The following is a 23,829-nucleotide window of genomic DNA, read 5'->3' as shown; positions in this document are numbered from 1 at the left end:
AATTCTAAATCTAATCCAAGAGGTTTTTAAATTTCTCTTCTTTATTCATGATTGACTTTTGCTGTAATTTGGAATATATTCAATATTTTATGTCTTGAAATATACTGGTATGTGATTGGGTGAAAATAATATCCTTAACACTTACATTACTTATATTTAGTAATTCTTAAATGAAATTCTCAAACTGACATGCCTTACTTAACCTTCCTTTTTTTTTAGGATATTGAAAAGATTTTCAGTAACATTTTAGATATACATGAATTGACCGTGAAACTTTTAGGTTTAATTGAAGACACAGTTGAAATGACAGATGAAAGCAGCCCTCATCCCTTAGCTGGAAGCTGTTTTGAAGATTTGGCAGAGGCAAGTTTACAAAACTGTTTTCTCATTAGAGTCCTAAGTGCTGTATTAAGATATTGGTAAGATATTATTTGTGAAAATTAGAAGACACTGCTGGCTGCTATAAAAAATACTTATGATTTAACCAATAGCAAACTAAAGTTACATTGTCTTTATGGTGACACTTTATAGTGTAATTATGATAATATTTATAGCAAAAGTTGATAGACTAGTAATGTTTAAGTTTTCTTTTTTTTTTTTTTTGCTGTACGCGGGCCTCTCACAGTTGTGGCCTCTCCCGTTGCGGAGCACAGGCTCCGGACGCGCAGGCTCAGCGGCCATGGCTCACGGGCCCAGCCGCTCCGCGGCATGTGGGATCTTCCCGGACCGGGGCACGAACCTGTGTCCCCTGCATTGGCAGGCAGACTCTCAACCACTGCGCCACCAGGGAAGCCCAAGGTTTTTTTTTTTTTTTTTAATGGCAAGTGCATTTAAGGTGAAAGAAAAGAAATTTTATTGACCATAGCTGTTTAGCTTTTGTGGATTTTAGTCATAATTTCCAAAAATGAAAAAGGAAGTTTATATTTTTTCCCCAAAATGCAAATCATATTTTTGGTTCTTCAAATGATTATAAAAATAACGTAGCTCATTGTAAAAATATTCAGAAAAATATAGATGAATATAATAAGACAAAAATAACTTCATTTTGTAATACCTAGAGATTAGTTATCTTTATAAGATTTATTTATCCTTATGAACATTTGTCTACATATTCATACAAACCTGTGTATATTTACAAAAATAGGATCTTACTATTTTATAACCTGCTTTTTTTCACTCAATATCTTGAATATTTTCCATGCCAATAAATATACTTCAACACAGCTTTTAAAGTCTGAAAGTACCATGTTCTATGGAGACACTATATTTTAACTATTATTATTAAGCATGTAGGTTTTTTCAGTTCTTTTTGTTATTGTAAACAATACTGTAACAAACATATTTGTATAATGCCTTCATAGCCTAGTAATTATTTTAGGATGCAGTCCTAGAAATGGAATTGTGGTACTAAAGACTAGGTACATTTTTAGAACTTTGAAACATTTTGCCAAATTTACTTCCAGATAAGTTCCAGTATATGCAGGCCCTCTTTTTACCCATATCTTCACTATCCCATTAATTTTTGTTATTACCCCATTAATTTTTGCTAGTTTAGTAGGAAAAAACAATATTTCATTGTTCTTTGATTTTTCTTTTTTTTTTTACACTAATGATGTTATACATCTTTTCATACTCATTGGCCATTTTTATTTCTTCTGGAAAACAGGTATTAAAAGTGCTTTCTTCAGATATCATGTAAATTTGCTAGTTTTATAATCTCTTCCTAATTTTTCTGAAAATGTAAGTCACTTTAATTACATCCATTTTGTAGACAATGGAACTGATAGTATAGAAATACTCAGTTACTGATGCCTAACCGCGATTTTCAGGCTTGCTCTGAAGTTTTTTAATATTGTGATATCGTAGCATATTAATTTGTAGTCTAGTTGCTTGTTGTACTCTTAAAGATATCATGGTTCAAAAACATGTATTAAAAAATGTATTTTCTAATTTTTATTTTATTTTTGTGGTAAACATATAACAAAATTTGCCATTTTAACCATTTTAAGTGTACAGTTTAACAGCATTAATTAAATTCATAGTATTATAAACCATTACCACTATCTATTTCCAAAACTGTTTAATCACCCCAAACAGAAACTCTACTCATTAAGTAATAACTCCCTATTCTTCCCTCCCACATAACCCCTGGTAACCGCTAATCTATTTCTGTCTCTGTGAATTTGCTGATTCTAGGTATTTGATAAAGGTAGAATCATTACAATATTCTCTTGTGTCTGCTTATTTCACTTAGCATAATGTTTTCAAGGTTCATCCATGTCATACCATGTATCAGAACTCTCTTTCTGTGACTAAATAATGTTCCGTTGTGTGTATGTACCACATTTTGTTTATCCGTTTATTTGTTGATGGACTCTTGTGCTTTTTCCACCTTTTTGGCTATTGTGAATAATGCTACAGTAAACATTGGCATATGAGTATCTGTTTGAGTCACTGTTTTCAGTTCTTTTGAGTATATACTTAGGAGTAGAATTGCTGGGTCATATGGTAATTCTTTGTTTAGCTTTTTGAGGAACTGCCAAACTGTTTTCCACAGGGGCTACGCCATTTTGCAATTTCCACTGGCAGTGGACAAGGGTTCCAATTTCTCTGCATCCTTGCCAACACTTGTTATTTTCTGAAAAACATACTGCATTTTTAACTTACAAAAATGAAACAAATCTTAGTTCTAGCTAAACATTGGAGATATTGATTATTATAAAATAATAGGAATTTATTTCAGTATAAACATGGACAAAATATGGGCAGTTTCTGTTTTGTTAGTTTACTGTATGTTAGTCTTTGCTTTCTTTTTCTAATTTTGAAAAAGTGGAGAGTGGATAAAACAGTGGGAATATCACTTTTTGCTTCCTTTGAAAATAATCCTCAGTGTAAACTCATTTCAACCTAGGTAAACCTAACTGAAATTTCAAATCCTGGCCTTATTTTACTAATAAGTACACCTTTTGTTTATCTGGGGTAAATGTGCGTATACATTTTAATAGTTTGATACTTGTGACCACAAGTCAGTGACCTAATTTATGACCAGTAGCTTCTTGTCATCCATTGCCCAAGGTCATTACTTACATTTATTAAACATTTCCAAGTTACAGCCATAGTCATTATTTGTCCCTGAAATAAAAAAAATTCTGAAACCTAATGGAGGACTTAAATAAAAATTTGCCATTAAGTAATCTGTGCCATATTAGTAGAAAAGATGTTCTTTTAAACCTAACACGTTTTCCTTTTTAAAAAAAAATAGGAACAAGCATTTGATCCTTATGAAACATTATCACAGGATATTCTTTCACCAAAATTTAATGAACATTTCAGTAAGTTGATGGCCAGACCTGCAGTGGCTCTACACTTTCAGGTAAACTTAAATTGAATGTTATTTTTAATAAAGCAACTAAAGAATTATTTCACCAGTCCTTCAAAATCTGTTAATTGTAAGCCTATTCTAGGTTGTTTTCTGTTTTCTGTCTTGAGTTTTTTCAATTTGTCCTTAATGTGGAAACCTTTTATAGAATACCATCACAAATACTGATTGACTAGAAAAATCTGGCACATTCTGGATCTGAGATGTAGAGATGAATATGGAGAGCTATTTCAGGATCTTATTCCCTACAGGAGATAAAACCAAAATCATGAAGAGTGGAGAATATCCTCACATATATTCATACAGATTTCTCTATCAGGCCTGTCATTTAAAGGAGATAGATATATTAATGGAGAGTATGCAAGTTAATTGGTTCAGAAATGCAGTTAGATAAAATGAGAGTAAGTGGAGAGAGAGTAAAAATTATATTTTTACTCTCTCAACACCTAAAGAAAAGGTAACATTGGCATTGATGATCCTTGACTACTACTTCCTGCATTTAGACTGGCTCTTCTCCCTTAGCATATGAATATGGTCAAATCTTTATTGTCCTAAAACAAGCGAATAAATAAACAAATCTTTGTCACTCTAGCTCGTCCCCTTTTTGTTTTTTCCATTTGTCGCCAGTTGTCTTCATATTACTTTTTATCATTCTCCATCAAACTGCTACCATCTGTGTTCTAATCAGGATGTAACACTAAAAACTGCCCTTGACAGTGAACTTAACCACCAAATCCTGTGGATATTTTGATTTCATATTTATGTCTGTAGTATTTATTAGTACCCCTGTTGTCCTTTTTGACTCCTATGATACTACTTACACCTAATTTTCATCTTCTCTGGTTTCTTCTCAGTCTCCGTAGTTGCAGGTGTTACCCAACTTCTGTTAGCAGCCCCTGCTGTTCTGTTCCTCTGTGCTATCCTTCGGTGACTTTATCCATGCCCTTTGCTTTCACCTATATGCTGGTGACTTCCTAGTTGTATTCTCAAGTCATAACTTTCTTTTGAACAGTGGATGTATGTGTGTGTATGTATATACTTTCATATAACCAGCTGACCTTTAAACTAATTCATTTGAATATCCCACGAGGACTTCAAATATAAATGTTCAAAACAACTTACCTGCCTCCCTCCTTTACTGTGAGTTCCCATTATTATCTTCTACTTCTACTCTACTCAAAAACTTGTCAACTTGGAATAAAAGTTACACTTAATTCTCAAAATTTACTTAATTGAAGGAATAATTCTTTAAGTTAAATCTTATATATTCATATAAACCATGAAGTAGGCATTGGTTAAATGGAAAAATCTGCTTATAAAATCTTTGCATACTCATCAAAAGCACTCACAACATTTCTTGTTTTATTCTTACTTGATTAGTAATTCTTACTATGGGATTTGAATGGGATTTGAAATTTGAATTTAAGACCCAATTATTTAAGCTGTTGTTCCAGATATTCAGTAAAATTCAGAGTTAGATATAAAACCCCTTTTCAGGCCAAACTCACTTGTACTGTATTAACTTAAAACAGATTCTTCATTTGTAAAATGAAAAAGTAATGTTTTCTCAAAAAACTTTAATAAAAGTTTTTAATTAAAAAAACACAACAAAACTTCTTTAGAAGATGTAGGCATACTTTAAGAATATGAGCTTTGGAGTCAGAACTTCTGGCTTTGAGCCAATTAATAGTTGTCTTACCCTGATCAAGTCACTTAATCTCTGAGAATCATTTTACACTATAAACACGTTGCGTTAATATTTTAGAATGCACTTTAGTAGCCATTTCAGTGCTAATTAACAATACAAATGATTTTTGTAGGCTAATTTTAAAGTTTCATCTTGGTTCCACTTAAAGCACTGTATATAAAATATATAAAATTATTTCTAGCATAATCTGTATCACTATCTTAAATGATAAAAGAAATTAATTTCTGCATATCCTGGTAAAAGTCTGTTAAACAAATTATAGTTTACTTGAGTTAACAATAGGTGAGAGTTATGGGAGGGTTTACCTATGAGTATATATTTTAAAAGCAGCATCTCGAACCCTTTCTTCACTTTGTATATTGCTTCTGTCTGTGTTTACCTGATGAGGAGAAATACCACTTGAAATAAGTCAGCCTTAATGACATTTAAAATCAACATGAGTAACTTTTAAATGCCTTATAAATTTTAGAAAATCATTTATTCTGCAGACTATTAGTTTTCAAAACTGGGATATACCTAACCCTAGCTATACACTAAGATTTTCCAGGCAATATAAGGGTACAGATATATTTAAGGGAATTAGTTTCTAGTCTAACCTTGTTTGTGTTGTTACATTCTCTTCCAATTTTTCTTACACATTACTTCTCGTCATATTGAATTTTTCATTATGCATTGATCCAAGGTGTAAAAACCTCCAGGGTACCAGCCAGGGAAAAGAAAAAAAAAAAAAAAAGGATTGCTCCTGAAGGAGAGTTTATTGAGTGCAAAGCAAAAAGGGTTCCAAAAGCAGGGGATGGGGTGATTGTGTTAAAAACTCTCGGTAGTTGAAATGTCATATGTACCTTTGTCTTGTCATGTTTATCTAAAAATTAAGAAATGAGAAGTTTGTAACAAGGGTGAATATTACCTTTTTTTAAAAAGTACTTCATCATTCATTGGACATTGTGATAAAGGAGAGGTGAGGCTTGTAAAGTTCTCATACCTGCATGTTTTATGTTAGAAACAGTTAGAGGTTCTTCCAGATGCTTGCTGTATGTAAGACTGTGACATTAGCATGTGTATTTCAAGTTAAGAATGAAGTCAGACTTGTTGCAGAAATTTAGTCTGATCTGGCTATTTATTTTGACAGTGAAGATTGGCTTTATCAATTAAGTTATATAACAGACATTTTTCATAAATTAAATGAGCTAAATCTGAAATTTATTTGATCATTGTTTGGTGAAATATATTTAAATCACATCTACAATGTACCACATCCCCCAAAACACATTCTTTGTAACTACTTAAAACATTTTTAATAAAATTGACATAAAAATGTGTGAGACAGTACATAGCTTTTCGGCATTCCTTTAGGGTATGTGGAAGCCAAAACTTTTGAAGAAAAGCTGAGAAGAATATTGTTAAAGTTATTTTAGCCATGAAAGATGAAATGTATATATTTAATTATCTGATAACTTAAAGGAGGAAAAAACTTGATTTACAGCACTTCAGTTTCAATATAGAACATTCTTCCTGTTATAGTTTTGTTAGTCTGTATCTTGTATTCTTTTTTGGGGGCAGAGTGGGGGGCACACCGTGCAGCTCGTGGGTTCTTAGTTGCCCGACCAGGGATTGAACCCGGGGCTCCGGCAGTTAAAGTGCCGAGTCCTAACCACTGGACCTCCAGGGAATTCCCTGTAACTTGTATTCTTAAAATCTGCTTCTGTTAGGCACTACTGTTACATAACCTTGATATCAGAGATATACTGTTTTTTGTCTTTTTGCTTTGCAGTCCATTGCTGATGGTTTTAAAGAGGCAGTTCGTTATGTCCTTCCACGCCTTATGCTGGTGCCAGTATATCATTGTTGGCACTATTTTGAATTATTAAAGGTAAGATGAAAGCTTCCTGAGGCAAAAAAATAGTTGCATTTATGAGGCTTAAAACCTTTTTTTAAATCTGATGTTATTTTCCATACTTTTTATTCATAAAAGTAAAGTATCTTAAATGTCTCCCTTCTTTCCACAGACCATAGAGAAACGCCTATATTTTTTACCTTCATATCATTTCCAAGTGGTAGATAGAGTAAAATGTATCTTTATCATTTGATAATATAAATTCTCAAAGTAATAACATCATAAAAATGTTGACTTTTTAAAAATTATATTTTGGAGACACAGCAACAATGGTTTAACTCTTATTTTATATAAGTAATTAATAACTTTTATGTATAGCATTGTTCTAAACTTCCATCTTGTTATAACTTGTCAAGAAAAACGCTTTAAAGTTGACACCTTTTCCACATGCAGTATGCAGTGTAATAGCTAGAAACCAAGCAACAAATTAAAAAATAAAGTTATGGTAAAAGTTGAACTCTTTTTAAAGATCAGTACACATAAAAATATATTGAATTCCTAAAGTTCTAATATGTAGTATAAACTTTATTATGATATATACATAGAGAAAAGTATAAAAACATAAACATGTTTTATAATAAATAAATGTAATGCGTAAACACACCAGAGGTAAACCACTACCCTGACTTTAATGGTAATTACTTTTTTGCTTTTCTTTACTTTAACCACCTATGTGTATATCACTAGAAATATATGTAGCCTGTTTCTGAACTTTTTAATCAATTGGATCAAATTATATATATTAGTTTGTGTCTTTTATCTTCTTTCAAAGTTATATTTGTATGATTCATTGATGTGGTTGTATGTTGTTCTAGTTTAATTTTCTTCCATTGTTTGAATAAACCATGATTTATTTATCCTTTCCTGGTTGAACAACAGTTTTTTTTGTTTTTGTTTTTTTTTTTTTGCGGTACGCGGGCCTCTCACTGTTGCTGCCTCTCCCGTTGCGGGGCACAGGCTCCAGATGCGCAGGCTCGGCGGCCATGGCTCACGGGCCCAGCCGCTCCGCGGCATGTGGGATCCTCCTGGACCGGGGCACGAACCCGTGTCCCCTGCATCGGCAGGTGGACTCTCAACCACTGCGCCACCAGGGAAGCCCCAGAACAACAGTTTTTTGCTATTACTGATAACACTTGCTATGGACATTCTCTTTATATCTCTTGGTACACATGTGCATGCATTTTGTGTCTCTAGAGTATATACTCAGGGTTGGAATTGCTTGGTCATAGGGTGTGCATATTTTCAGATTTAATAGATGATGTCAAACAGTTTTCCAACGTGGGTTTTACAGTTTATACTCCTACCAGAATGCAGGTGATGTCTCTTTATGCATATTTTCATATTTTAAAATTTCTGTCATATGGTGTATTTATAATGGTATGCGGTGTTTTTAATTTGTATTTTCTTGATTATTAATGTGGTTGGGTATATGTTTATTGGCCTTTTTGATAACCTTTTATAGGGTTATTCAAATCTTTTGCCACTGTAAATATCTTCTGTGACTTGTCTTTGCATTTCATATTTCTATTTGTTTTTCTTGTTGTTGTGCATTAATTAAAACTTAGTATATTCCATATTTTTTCTAAGAGTTTAGTTTCACTGATGAGATCTATTGTGTGTAGGCTTCGTACGACTAATACATTAGCAGCCCCAGATGTATATTTAGATTCCTAAAAATTTTTAGAGAATGTTCATGTCTAATTGGAAGTCCTATCATTAGTCTTAGAGTTGCCTTCTAATATTTGCCAACATTTAAAAATCCCGGCTTGACTATAATTGAAGCTTACTTTTTTCTCCTATCTGGATGATTGATTTTTAAAATCTCTGAGATCTGAATCTAAAATCAGACATTGACTATGATGCCCTGACTCATCCTGAGGCCACAGCTACTTTTACTACCAATTAATTACTGGACTCCAAGTACTCTTAGCCGTTGTGACTGGGACTAGTAGTTGGTCAGTTAATTAAAAATAAGGCAAAGAATCATAAAAAAGAAATATGCATATTTTATTTCAATAAATACATACACACAAAACCCCTACAAATGAACATTTATATGTATTTATATGCTAATCTGTTGACTTGGGGTAAAACTTTTTCTTTGAGTATGAATCTTGCTTAAGTACAAAAAGTATCTTCTATGATTTCTATTTTCCCTTTCTTTTAGATGGTACATAAACTTGAAGATGCTTGTAAAGCAATCTGAGTGCAGATATCTTTTAAGTATTTATAATTTTTCCAAATCTTTTATGATTATCTTCCCTATACCTTTTTTTCTTTCTTTCTTTTCTTACTAGTCATGCATTTTATGCACATCAGTGTATAAATGTCAATCCCAATCGCCCAATTCATCCCACCCTCACCTCACCCGCCACCACTTTCCCCCCTTGGTGTCCATACATTTGTTCTCTACATCTGTGTCTCAATTTCTGCCCTGCAAACCGGTTTATCTCTACCATTTTTCTAGGTTCCACATATATGCGTTAATATACGATATTTGTTTTTCTCTTTCTGACTTACTTCACTCTGTATGACAGTCTCTGGATGCATCCACGTCACTACAAATGACCCAATTTCATTCCTTTTCATGGCCGAGTAATATTCCATTGTATATATGTACCACATCTTCTTTATCCATTCGTCTGTTGTTGGGCATTTAGGTTGCTTCCATGACCTGGCTATTGTAAATAGTGCTGCAGTGAACATTGGGGTGCATGTGTCTTTTTGAATTATGGTTTTCTCTGGGTATATGCCCAGTAGTGGGATTGCTGGGTCATACGGTAATTCTATTCTTAGTTCTTAAAGGAACTGCCATACTGTTCTGCATAGTGACTGTATCAATTTACATTCCCAGCAGCAGTGCAAGAGGGTTCCCTTTTCTCCACACCCTCTCCAGCATTTGTTGTTTGTAGATTTTCTGATGATGCCCATTCTAACTGGTGTGAGGTGATACCTCATTGTAGTTTTTTTTTTTTTTTTTAATAAAGCATTGATAACAAATACCTCATTGTAGTTTTGATTTGCATTTCTCTAATAATTAGTGATGTTGAGCAGCTTTTCATGTGCTTCTTGGCCATCTGTATGTCTTCTTTGGAGAAATGTCTATTTAGGTCTTCTGCCCATTTTTGGATTGGGTTATTTGTTTTTTTAATATTGAGATGCATAAGCTGTTTATATTTTTTGGAGATTAATCCTTTGTCCGTTGATTCATTTGCAAATATTTTCTCCCATTCTGATGGTTGTCTTTTCGTCTTGTTTATGGTTTCCTTTGCCGTGCAAAAGCTTTTAAGTTTCATTAGGTCCCGTTTGTTTATTTTTGTTTTTGTTTCCATTACTCTAGGAGGTGGATCAAAAAAGATCTTGCTGTGATTTATATCAAAGAGTGTTCTTCCTATGTTTTCCTCTAAGAGTTTTATAGTGTCTGGCCTTACATTTAGGTCTTTAATCCATTTTGAGTTTATTTTTGTGTATGGTGTTAGGGAGTGTTCTAATTTCATTCTTTTACATGTAGCTGTCCAGTTTTCCCAGCACCACTTATTGAAGAGACTGTCTTTTCTCCATTGTATATCCTTGCCTCCTTTGTCATAGATTAGTTGACCATAGATGTGTGTTTGTGTTTTTTACATTATTTTCCCTGTAATTGATTTCTAATCTCATAGCGTTGTGGTCAGAAAAGATGCTTGATATGATTTCAATTTTCTTAAATTTACTGAGGCTTGATTTGTGACCCAAGATGTGATCTATCCTGGAGAATGTTCTGTGCGCACTTGAGAAGAAAGTGTAATCTGCTGTTTTTGGATGGAATGTCCTATAAATATCAATTAAATCTATCTGGTCTATTGTGTCATTTAAAGCTTGTGTTTCCTTTTTAATTTTCTGTTTAGATGATCTGTCCATTGGTGTAAGTGAGGTGTTAAAGTCCCCCACTACTATTGCATTACTGTCGATTTCCTCTTTTAGAGCTGTTAGCAGTTGCCTTATGTATTGAGGTGCTTCTGTGTTGGGTGCATATATATTTAAAATTGTTACATCTTCTTCTTGGATTGATCTCTTGATCATTACGTAGTGTCCTTCCTTGTCTCTTGTAACATTCTTTATTTTAAAGTCTTTTTTTTTTTTTTTTTTTTTTGCGGTACGCGGGCCTCTCACTGTTGTGGCCTCTCCCATTGCAGAGCACAGGCTCCGGACGCGCAGACTCAGTGGCCATGGCTCACGGGCCCAGCCGCTTCGTGGCATGTGGGATCTTCCTGGACCAGGGCACGAACCCGTGTCCCCTGCATCAGCAGGCGGACTCCCAACCACTGTGCCACCAGGGAAGCCCTAAAGTCTATTTTATCTGATATGAGTATTGCTACTCTAGCTTTCTTTTGATTTCCATTTGCATGGAATATCTTTTTCCATCTCCTCACTTTCTGTCTATATGTGTCCCTAGGTCTGAAGTGGGTCTCTGGTAGGCAGCATATGTTCGGGTCTTGTTTATGTATCCATTCAGCCAGTCTGTGTATTTTGGTTGGAGCATTTAATCCATTTACATTTAAGGTAATTATCAATATGTCTGTTCCTATTACCATTTTCTGAATTGTTTTGGGTTTGTTATTGTAGGTCTTTTCCTTCTCTTCTGTTTCCTGCCTTGCGAAGTTCCTTTAGCTTTTGTTGTAAAGCTTGCTTGGTGCTTCTGAATTCCTTAGCTTTTGCTTGTCTGTAAAGCTTTTGATTTCTCCATCGAATCTGAATGAGATCCTTGCTGGGTAGAGTAATCTTGGTTGTAGGTTCTTCCCTTTCATTGCTTTAAGTATATCATGCCACTGCCTTCTGGCTTGTAGAGTTTCTGCTGAGAAATCAGCTGTTAACCTTATGGGAGTTCCCCTGTATGTTATTTGTCGTTTTTCCCTTGCTGCTTTCAATAACTTCTCTTTGTCTGTAATTTTTGCCAATTTGATTACTATGTGTCCCGGCGTGTTTCTCCTTGGGTTTATCCTGTGTGGGACTCTCTGTGCTTCCTGGACTTGGGTGGCTATTTCCTTTCCCATGTTAGGGAAGTTTTCGACTATAATCTCTTCAAACATTTTCTCTGGTCCTTTCTCTCTCCTCCTTCTGGGACCCCTATAATGCGAATGTTGTTGTGTTCAATGTTGTCCCAGAGGTCTCTTAGGCTGTCTTCATTTCTTTTCATTCTTTTTTCTTTATTCTGTTCCGCAGCAGTGAATTCCACCATTCTCTCTTCCAGGTCACTTACCTGTTCTTCTGCCTCAGTTATTCTGCTATTGATTCCTTCTAGTGCATTTTTCATTTCAGTTATTGTACTGTTCATCTCTGTTTGTTTGTTCTTTAATTCTTCTAGGTCTTTGTTAAACATTTCTTGCATCGTCTCGATCTTTGCCTCCATTCTTTTTCTGAGGTCTTGGATCATCTTCACTATCATTATTCTGAATTCTTTTTCTGGATTTCATTTAGTAGTTTTTCTGGGGTTTTATCTTGTTCCTTCATCTGGTACATAGCCCCCTGCCTTTTCATCTTGTCTGTCTTTCTGTGAGTGTGGTTTTAGTTCCACAGGCTGCAGGATTGTAGTTCTTGCTTCTGCTATCTGCCCTCTGGTTGATGAGGCTATCTAAGAGGCTTGTGCAAGTTTCCTGATGGGAGGGACTGGTGGATGGTAGAGCTGGCTGTTGCTCTGGTGGGATTAAAACTTTAATCCCCTTGACTGCTGATGGGTGGGGCTGGATTCCATCCCTGTTGGTTGTTTGGCCTGGAGCTCTTTGGTGGGACTAATGCCAGACTCTGGGAAGGCTCATGCTAAGGAGCACTTCCCAGAACTTCTGCTGCCAGTGTTCTTGTCCCTTGGTGAGCCACAGTTGCCCGCTGCCTCTGCAGGAGACCCTCCAACACTAGCAGGTAGATCTGGTTCAGTCTCCTGTGGGGTCACTGCTCCTTCCCCTGGGTCCCGATGTGTGTGCCCTTCAAGAGTGGAGTCTCCTGTTTCCCCCAGTCCTGCCAAAGTCCTGCAGTCAAATCCCAGTAGCCTTCAAAGTCTGATTCTCTAGGAATTCCTCCTCCCGTTTCCAGGCTCCCAGGTTGAGAAGCCTGATGTGTGGCTCAGAACCTTCACTCCAGTGGGTGGACTTCTGTGGTATAATTGTTCTCCAGTTTGTGAGTCACCCACCCAGCAGTTATGGGATTTGATTTTATTGTGATTGCGCCCCTCCTACCGTCTCAGTGCGGCTTCTCCTTTGTCTTTGGAGGTGGGGTATCTTTTTTGGTGAGTTCCAGTGTCTTCCTGTTGATGATTGTTCAGCAGTTAGTTGGGATTCTGGTGTTCTCGAAAGAGGGAGTGAGAGCATGTCCTTCTACTCTGCCATCTTGAACCAATCTCCCTATAGCTTTTAAAAAGACTTGCTTTAAAATTATTTGATTTGAGTTTTCATATAAATATTTTATACTCATATTTCTTTAACTTATATAGTAATTAAATTACATAATAGCATAAGCACAAGTGTCATACATGTTTGGAAACATGTACTACTGATTCTTGGTAAGTATATGACTCAATTAGTGGGATCAGAAGGACCTTATTCTAGAGGTATTCTAGAGAGTGACCCACTTATTTATAGCATTATTGTCCTGTGGGAATCAGTCTATATGTTATACAGTTGGAATAATCCATAGTCAGAAATACATTCATGTGAATTGTACATTTACTGCATTTCTCACACTGTCACATTTTACTTCCAATCAGTTCAAAGTAGTATAAGTGAAGACACGTTCTTAACATTTTTCATTGCCTAGAGTAAAAAAAATTGAGATATATACATGGTTAAAGGCACTGAAAATATTGGCATTTCTTTCTCAATTTTTGAGGCTTGGGGTGAGGAGAGTGAGGGTGATAAGTGGAAAGAATACCTGCAAACATCCTCAGATGTTACCCACCTTAAAGGGCTGTGTTTAAACTTATGCTCCATATTTTATTAGGAGGGCTACACTGGAAATTTCACTTATCTTTCCTTAATTACAGTTTTCTTACATGGGCAATATTAAGGTTGCTAATTAGTGATGTTTTATGAGTTATAATATCAATTTCCATGTATATACATATATTTATATATGTTAATTTATGTATGTATATTAAATTATTATATATGCATAAACAGTTATATTACACTTACAATGTTTAAACACAAAATTTTTAGAATACAGTATGTCAGGCACTTTGGTTATATGTTAAAATATATCTCAATATGAATTAACTTACTGTTTTCCCAAATAGAAAAGCCTTTGAAAAATGTAAGTGAATAATTGAATAGTTCCCAGAACTTAAAATTGCAGAGGAGTGTCTTGAGTGCTATATTGGGAGCGTTGGTGAATAAAGGATGCAATGATAATGGTATATGACAAAAAAAAAAAAGAGAAGAAACACATTAAGCATCACGATGATGCTGTATACATGCGTGTATACACACACAAGAAACAGAAAGTGTTTTGAAACACTACTTAGCATTTCATGCAGTATATTCATGTACTATATTCTGTTCTATTCTGTTTCTTTCATTTTTAAAAAAAGGATTCGTTCATGTCATAATTCAATAGATTATGACATGCATTTTGAAAAATACAAAATAAGGACTAATTCTAGACAGAAGCAAAGAGGATTATCACATGGTCAGATTAGAAACTGCTTTTTACTTTTATATCTGTTCTGACTGTTATACTGTTCCTTTTAATAACATTTTGTTTTTAATTGTGGTAAAGCATAACATGAAATTTACCATCTTAACAATTTTAAGTGTACGGTTCAGTAGACTTAAGTATATTGCTATACAGCCAGTGTTGGACACTTGGGTTGCTTCTACTTTTTGGCTTATGTAAATAATACTGCTACAGATATCGGTGAACAAATATGTCCTCGAGACTCTGCTTTCAATTCTTTTGGATATATACCCAGAAGTGGAATTGCTGGAGCATAGGGTAATTCTATTTTTAATTTTTTTTTTTTTTTTTTGGCAGTACATGGGCCTCTCACTGTTGTGGCCTCTCCCATTGCGGAGCACAGGCTCCGGACGCGCACGCTCAGCGGCCATGGCTCACGGGCCTAGCCGCTCCGCGACATGTGGGATCTTCCGGGACCGGGGCACGAACCTGTGCCCCCTGCATTGGCAGGCAGACTCTCAACCACTGTGCCACCAGGAAAGCCCCTATTTTTAATTTTTTGAGGAAGCACTGTACAGTATTTCATAGCAGCTTTATACCATTTTATATTCCCACCAACAGCACACACGCATTCCAATTTCTCCACATCCTTGCCAGCACTTGTTATTTTCAGTATTTTTGTTTTTTGATAGTAGCCATCCTAATGGATGTGAGGTGGTAGCTCATTGTGGTTTTGACTTGCATTTCCCTATTAGTGACGGTGAGCATTTTTTCATTTGCTTGTTGGCCATTCGTATATCTTCTTTGGAGTAATGTCTGTTCAAGTCCTTTGCCCATTTTTAATTTGGGTTGTTTGTATTTTTGTGGTTGTATTATAGGAGTTCTTTATATATTCTGAATATTAGTACCTTATCAGATCTGTCATTTGTAAATACTCTCTCATTCTGTTGATTGCCTTTTTGTGATACTGTTTGGGCTCAAGTACTCATCCAAAGGAAACTTCATTTCACGTTGAACTTACTTTGGGATGAGAACCTATAAAAGAAGCCTCGACCAGTGTGACTTAAGGCTATCATAGTCTTTTGGGAATAGAAAACGCAGTCCTGCAGCAGTTTTAAGCCAGTTTTAATTTGAAATATCTGCCCCAGTCATATACCAAGGGAGATTTATTTGTGGACATAATATTTAAATATTATTTGAGTTTTATTTCCCAGAATCAGAGTTTATGATAAGCAAGATAGAAAAACACAAAACAACTACATAATGAGAAATTAGAGGATATCATATATAGTTTTCCTGAAATTATTTTACAGTATGTTGTTGGATTATTATTATTTTTTAAAATCCTTATTTATTTATTTGTTTGTTTGCTTTATTTATTTATTTTTGGCTGTGTTGGGTCTTCGTTGCTGTGCGCAGGCTTTCTCTAGATGCAGCGAGCAGGGGCTACTCTTCGTTGCGGTGCATGGCCTTCTCATTGAGGTCGCTTCTCTTGTTGCGGAGCTCCAGCTCTAAGTGCGCAGGCTTCAGTAGTTGTGGCTCACGGGCTTAGTTGCTCCCCAGCATGTGGAATCTTCCTGGACCAGGGCGCGAACCCAGTGGATTCTTAACCACTGCACCACCAGGGAAGTCCTAGGTTATTATTATTTATAGCAATACTTTAAAGTTCATTTTATAGGTAATAGGTTTCTTTTTTTGGCCTTTTCCAATTTAAACCCCTCTGGGGTTACTCATAAACTACTTTCATTTTCTTTATTTTTCTCAGATAAACTTTAGATTTTTTCCTTAATATGTATTTCAATCCTTATGTAAGAGGAAGAAGAAATAACAAATTCATTTCCTGATTTATAAGTATCTTTATAATACACTTCTTATATTCTAAGAAAAAAATCTGTGTTTATCCTTCTGTTACTAAGAACATACTGACTCTCACTTAGGAATTGATTTATTCAAAGCTAAGTAACATTCTTTTACTCTCTAACTCTGGTCATTCTCTGGAAATTTAGTAATGGAAAGAATAAAAATTCGCCTCTCGAGAACTTAATCCATCTTAATTTAGTTTAAAGCTTAACAGGAAGACCTATTATTAATGACTTCAGTGAGGTTCATTGGGAAAGGTAAGCCAATATTTCAGTGAGACAATTGAAATTGCTTCTTTAGTAATACTTTTTTTTAACCTTTTACTTTGAAAAACATAGAAAAAAAGTTACAAAAATCGTATAGTAAACTCCCTTCATCTAAATTTGCTAATGGTTAACATTATGTAACAATTACTCTGTCAGTTTCTTTGCATTCCTGTGTGTGTGTAAATGTATTTATAACATCAAGAACTTGAGATAATGTCTATTTGGAAGAAATGTTCGGACTCTTGAAAAAAAGGATGAGGAATATTTTACTGCATAATATTCACTCTTTCAGTACTGAAACATCACTCAAGGACATCTAAAGGAAGATAATACACATTTTAAAAGATCACATAAAGAAAAGTGATAGGTTTTAATGAGCTGAATTTCCCACCAAATTACTAAAATTCTATTTTTATGAAAATCTAGAGAGAAGTTTATTACTATCAAAAGAGAATTGATCACATATATTTCACATCTAAACTGAATTCCCAGCATAATGAATTTGAGACAAATTCATAATTTATTATAATTTCCCTTGCTTTAGGCACACATGTCTATAACAGATACAGCATTTTATAGAAATTCAAGAGAAGCATGGTAAGTATTTCAGTGAAGTCTCATAAGAGTTAACAAAAAACTTACGTGAAGTGCAGGGTACACATATACACAACTAAGGAGAATAATGATTATCAGTTAAGCAAGGAATATATTCTTCAGTCAAATTCATAAGGTACTACACATTAATGAAAGATCACTTCCACTTTACTTAGCTTAAGCATATATTGTAAGGGCATTTATTCTCTTTGACCTCTTTTCCAAAGCACACTTACTTCATTTTATTTCTTAAACTGTGTAATTACCCAGTTTGTTTTTAAGGTAGAGGGGATCTCCTTTAACTCGCGTTCACCAGATTTTGTCATAGTTCAGTATTTTGCATAATTGTGTTTTGTGTCATTGGAGAGAGGCGGTGTAGTAGTATGGCAAAAAGCCTGGACCCTGGAGTCAAAGTTCCTGGGTTTGAATATAGACTCTGCCACTTATCTTGGGTGTCTCAGTTTCTTCATCTGTGACATGTGTATAATAATAGTACCTATCTTACAGAGTTGTAACAGACATTATATAAGCTAATGCATAAAAGAGCATGCACAGAATAAGAACTTAATAAATGTTCATTGTCGTTATTTGTCTGAACACTTAACAAAATAATAAGTAGTTATACAGCAGTCACTCTTTCTGATTACCCTATTGGGTACTTACCATGTGTGGGTACTGTACTAAAAATGAATAAAATATATCCCCAAGCTTTAAGGAGTTCATGGTTTAGTAAAGAAGATGAACATCAGACAAATAATGGCAATATAATAAGTGCGTAATAGAAGTAGTTCAGTGGGATTACTGAGTCAGGAGTAACTAACCTCTGTCTAGGAAAGTTAGAAAAAAATTTATGAGTGTTGGGTATGCAGAGGTTTATCCTACTATTCTGGTGTGTTGGTGTTATTTAATTGGGGGAGCCATAAAAGGCAAATGCTGAGGAACTACTACAGATTAAAAGAGACAGTAGAAACATGATAGCTAAGTACACACTGACTGCATCCTGTATTGGGGGGGAATTGCACTAAAGGACAGGATTGAGACATTAACTAAATTGGATATGCACTGTAAATTAGATTACAGAACATTACTAAAGTTAAATTTCCTGAAGTTGATCACTATACTGTAAAAGAATTTTTGTTCTAAGACACATTGCTGAAATATCAAAGGAGTAAAGGGGAATAACACTATTTGAGAGTAGTTTGTGATATATTTGAATTTTCCTGATATTTCGAAACCAATCTCAGAACCATTTAGCAATGGTTCACCTTCCTCAGCAAGGAACTGAGAGGACTGTATCACAAACTACTCTCAGATAGTTCAGGGGGAAAATGCACATACACTCACACACTGAATGATGAAGCCTATGTGGCAAAGTGTTAAAAACTGGTGACCCAGGGCTTCTCTGGTGGTGCAGTGGTTAAGAATCTGCCTGCCAATGCAGGGGACATGGGTTTGAGCCCTGGTCCGGGAAGATCCCACATGCCGTGGAGCAACTAAGCCCGTGCGCCACAACTACTGAGCCTGCGCTCTAGAGCCCGCGAGCCACAACTACTGAGCCCACGTGCTGCAACTACTGAAGCCCGCGCGCCTAGAGCCTGTGCTCCTCAACAAGAGAAGCCACCACAATGAAAAGCCCGCACACTGCAAGGAAGAGTAGCCCCCGCTGGCCCAACTAGAGAAAGGCCGCGTGCAGCAAAGAAGACCCAACGCAGCCAAAAATAAACAAATAAATTTATTAAAAAAACAAAAACTGGTGACTCGAGTATACAGCAGTTGTATTACTTTTATAGCTTTTCTACAAATTTGATATTATTTCAAAAGAGAAAACTTAAGGGGGGAGAAAAAAGGAAAGAGCTTCATAGGGAGGAGGCATTTGAACTGTATCATAGAGGCTGAATTCACCAGGTAGATAAGGAGGAGCAGAGGCAGATAGGTAGAAGGCCACAGCAGTGTGAAAGAGCATGACTTAACTTGCAAGGCAGTTCAGTGTGGTAACTTCCGTGTCACTGTAAGAATACATTCTCTCAGACAGCTATAGAGAATTAGCTTGGATATTCATTAATCTGTTGTTTGTTGAATCTCACTGCCAAAAATTCAAGAAACGTTTAGCAAATTATTGGACTACATTTACGCCAAAGAAAGCCATTGTTTTGTATACTTATATCACCAAGAAATCATCCTGAAGGTTTTTTTCTCTTTGACAGCCTGTAATTCTTCATGGATATTTAGAAATGACAAGGCCATTTATGTGGAAGAGTTTGAGCAGCCTTAAGACCAAGTAGACAGTAGAAATTTAGTATCCTCATACATGTAAATTGAAAAGCAGTTCTCATTTTGGTAGAATCTCATTAGTGATAATTTGGAAATTTGGATCAACAAAAGCAATAAGAATAAAACTATAATTAAGCATTTTATGTCATCAGTGTCCGTATTTACTACGGAAGTATTTTAGAGTGGAGCTGAAAAGAATCTTTTTGTAAGAAATCTTTGAAACAGCAAAATAAGTGATTTGGTAGTAATTTTCACCTTTAGAAGTCAGAATGATTGAGTGAAGATCATTTTTCAAACTTCCTGTGGTTTTTTGTCTCTTTTTCCTTTTAAATTTTCTGTTTCTTAAATCTAGAGGATGAAGGTTTTACTTCCGATGGTAGTCACTTAAATTATTTATATTGCAAATCTTTGATAGCAAGACTTTTATATGTATCTTAAAAAATATCAGATGGCTCTGTGCTCTATATAGAGAGAATTTTGTTTTTTAGAGAATAATTTCTAGACATATAAATGAAAGTTAATGGACCTAGTACTTAAACAGTATCCATTCGGTTCCTTGCTGAGGAAAGGGAACCATTGCTGAATGGTTTTCAGATTGTTCTTGGAATATAAGGAAAATTTGTCATAAAATTTCTAGTGAGGTAGTTTAAGATCATGAAATACACTTAAATTTTTTAAAGTTTTCTGAAGCAATTGTAATTTTTCCATATTCTCACATGATTTTTCCATATTCTCATGTATTCTCATATAAATTTGTATCTGCATAATCTCTGTATAATGCTCCACTTTGAATTCTTCTGTCAAACAAATTAAAACACTGGCGCGGGCTTCCCTGGTGGCGCAGTGGTTGAGAGTCCGCCTGCCGATGCAGGGGACACGGGTTCGTGCCCGGTCCGGGAGGATCCCGCATGCCGCGGAGTGGCTGGGCCCGTGAGCCATGGCCGCTGGGCCTGCGCGTCCGGAGCCTGTGCTCCGCAATGGGAGAGGCCACAACAGTGAGAGGCCCGCGTACCGCAAAAAAAAAAAAAGAAAAGAAAAGAAAAACACTGGCGCATCATCCAATCTGAATTATTTATTATAAGATGAATTTTCTTCCATTTTGAGACTGAGCTATGGGAGAAGTTTTTGGTTAAATGAAATAAAGCCAGAGTTGTTAGGATGAATAACGCAATTTGTAATTATAAATCTTATTTCTAAGATCAGTAAGATAGGATATTAACTTTCATGGTTTCTTGATGTTTACTAGAATAGTTGAACTTTACGATGTAAAAAATATCAGTTGAATCTTTGTGTGATGCTGTTTGTAGGAAAGTTTATGGTAGATTGAATTGCTAAAGTTAGCATACTTGATTATGTTGTATCACAAAGACATGCAAGCTTTTAGAAATCTTTAAAACTTAAGAATTTAGTCATTAGAGAATGTGGAGTAATACGTGTTTTTCTCTGTTCATAGTTACTCATAAATAAAATAATTTGTAAATTTCATGCTTTGCATGTTTTAAACTATTTTGATATATCTGGAAAATGTCCAAATAGTTATCACAGTTGCTTTTTTTTTTTTTTTCCTGATTGTAATGGTAGTAATATCTGTGTTGTATTTACATATGTAGAAAGAGGGCTGGTTTGAAGGATCAGGAGGTATATACATAATTATATAAAATTATAGTTGTTTTTATTAAGTGTATTTAAAATTCTTTTGAGAGTTCATAATATTTGTTGCTGCTTCCTCTAATTATGAGAAAGGGAAAGAATTGACCAATGCAGGTTTAATTTTTCTTTTTGGTTTTTCTTAGCAATTGAAAGCATGTAGTGAAGAGCATGAAGACAGAGAATGTTTGAACCAAGCTATTACTGCTCTTATGAATCTCCAAGGTAGTATGGACCGAATTTACAAGCAGTATTCACCTAGACGCCGACCTGGGTAATTCCAAACTTTTGAAAATATGAATGCTTATGGAATACTTCTCTTACGCCTGATGTCTGGTTTTCTAAAGAAGTGTAACTTACAGTGATAGTTGCATTCTTGAAAGTTATAGTTTTGTTTTACATTTTTCTTTTGTCCTTTAGTCTTTTAAAATTGGCATTGTTAAGATATATTTAATAAAATTTTTAAAAGATACATTAAATAATTTTTGTATCATTTATATAAGAAATTTAGTGTTATTTTCATTTTAATTCTTATGGCATTAAGAATGATATATAGAGCCTCTGCTGTTTCTCTTTCACAATAATGAAATTGAGGCATGTATTATTTAGTGGCAAAGTTAGAAGCGAGTAAATGCTGTGTGCAAAATCTAGTGTTTAGTTATTTAATATTTTTGTCACTTGATTTGAGGTAGTTCATACCTAAGGCAATTAAGGTTGCTTAACCATTGAATAAGCTAAATTTATCTGGGTTTTTTGTTGTTGTTGTTGCTGTTTTTTTAGGGATCCTGTTTGCCCTTTTTATAATCGTCAATTAAGAAGCAAGCACCTGGCTATTAAAAAAATGAATGAAATTCAGAAAAACATAGATGGATGGGAAGGCAAAGATATTGGACAGTGTTGTAATGAATTTATTATGGAAGGCCCATTGACAAGAATTGGTGCTAAACACGAACGGCACATTTTTCTCTTTGATGGCTTAATGATTAGCTGCAAACCCAATCATAGCCAGTCACGCCTTCCAGGATACAGTAGTGCAGAATACAGATTAAAAGAAAAATTTGTCATGAGGAAAATACAAATATGTGATAAAGAAGATACTTGTGAGTGCAAACATGCTTTTGAATTAGTATCCAAAGATGAAAACAGCATAATATTTGCTGCTAAGTCTGCTGAAGAGAAAAATAATTGGATGGCAGCACTTATTTCTCTTCATTATCGTAGTACTCTAGATCGAATGCTAGATTCAGTATTACTGAAGGAAGAAAATGAACAACCACTTAGATTACCGAGTCCTGAAGTGTATCGTTTTGTGGTAAAAGACTCTGAGGAAAACATTGTTTTTGAAGACAACTTGCAAAGTAGAAGTGGAATCCCCATTATTAAAGGAGGAACTGTGGTGAAATTAATTGAAAGGTTAACATATCACATGTATGCAGGTATGTAAGGAAGGAACCCCTCCAAAATATGGTACTTTGAATTAATTAATCTGAATAAATTGAATATGCAACCTGTTTTATGCTCTATCTTTTCAGATCCCAATTTTGTTCGCACTTTTCTTACTACGTATCGTTCATTTTGTAAACCACAGGAATTGCTAAGCTTACTGATTGAACGGTAAGAAAAATATTTCATTTATATTTAAATTTTTTTTAAAGTTAACTGTTTTGTACCTTGCAAAGTGCTAGGTATCTAGTATGTCCTCAGGTAGTTTTTGAACATAATTTATTTGACATTAAATTTGCAGTATTACTATTCTCTTCAAGCAGCATACTTACTGAAATCCCTGTTTATAACAGATCTTAGCAATATTTATAGTGGTAATCAGAAAGACCCATTTTTACAGGATAAAAAAACTATGAATTTTAATGAAATTTTTTCTATTCAATAAAACAATACTTCCTTGAAAGAGACTTTTTACTTCTGAAACAAACTTTTTACCATGGAAAATTTTAAAACATAAACGAGTAAGTAGAACATAATAAGCCCCATTTATCAATCATCCAACTTCAATAATTATCAACTCATGTTTCATCTGTTTCCATACTGACTTGAACACCCTAATTCCAGGATTATTTTGAAGTAAATCCTTGGCAACATATTTCATCTGTAAATATTCCCATTTTGTATTTCTAAAAGATAAGTGTCCTTATTAAAACCATAATACAGTATCATTATTAGACCTAAAAAAATTAAAATTTTCTTTATTATGATTAATTTTTTAAAATTAAGTTTTGGATTGACTTTTTTTTACTGAGTATGTTAGTGGTACTTTAAATGCTTTATAGGTTGAATGATAGTATATGGACTTCAAAATAATTTTTGTTTTACATTTTCAAACTTAACTACCAGAATTTTATCTGGACCTCTATCATTATGTTGTTCCATGAAACTAAGTATAGCAGACTGAGTTAGTATAATGTGCTATGAAGATTTACTTAGCTGCCTTTCCATGTCCAAAATAAGGAAAGCACGTGTTAGACATATTTTAGCTATATTTCCTATGGTTGGGGAAGGTTTTTTTTTTTTAACTTTGATTTTTTTACCTTATCCACTTAGTTATGTTTTTTAA

At 34.6% G+C, this 23,829-nt stretch overlaps 1 protein-coding gene across 2 annotated transcripts in view; it reads left to right on the top strand.

Moving 5' to 3' along the window:
- Nucleotides 1-23,829, top strand: part of SOS2 (SOS Ras/Rho guanine nucleotide exchange factor 2) — a 99,361-nt gene that overhangs the window by 43,047 nt on the left and 32,485 nt on the right. Inside the window, exons 6-11 of one of the 2 annotated variants that reach the window (XM_030854909.3) lie at nt 220-363; nt 3,263-3,373; nt 6,859-6,957; nt 21,407-21,534; nt 22,041-22,696; nt 22,793-22,874. In XM_030854909.3, coding sequence (XP_030710769.1) covers nt 220-363; nt 3,263-3,373; nt 6,859-6,957; nt 21,407-21,534; nt 22,041-22,696; nt 22,793-22,874 — 1,220 coding nt within the window. The remainder of the gene's footprint in view (nt 1-219; nt 364-3,262; nt 3,374-6,858; nt 6,958-21,406; nt 21,535-22,040; nt 22,697-22,792; nt 22,875-23,829) is intronic. The other variant, XM_030854910.3, reaches the window with a different exon arrangement.

This window comes from Globicephala melas, chromosome 2 (genome assembly GCF_963455315.2).
Source record: "Globicephala melas chromosome 2, mGloMel1.2, whole genome shotgun sequence".
Lineage (NCBI taxonomy): Eukaryota > Metazoa > Chordata > Mammalia > Artiodactyla > Delphinidae > Globicephala > Globicephala melas.
Note: the sequence above shows the minus strand (reverse complement) of the source record. Positions and strands in the feature narration are given on the sequence as shown.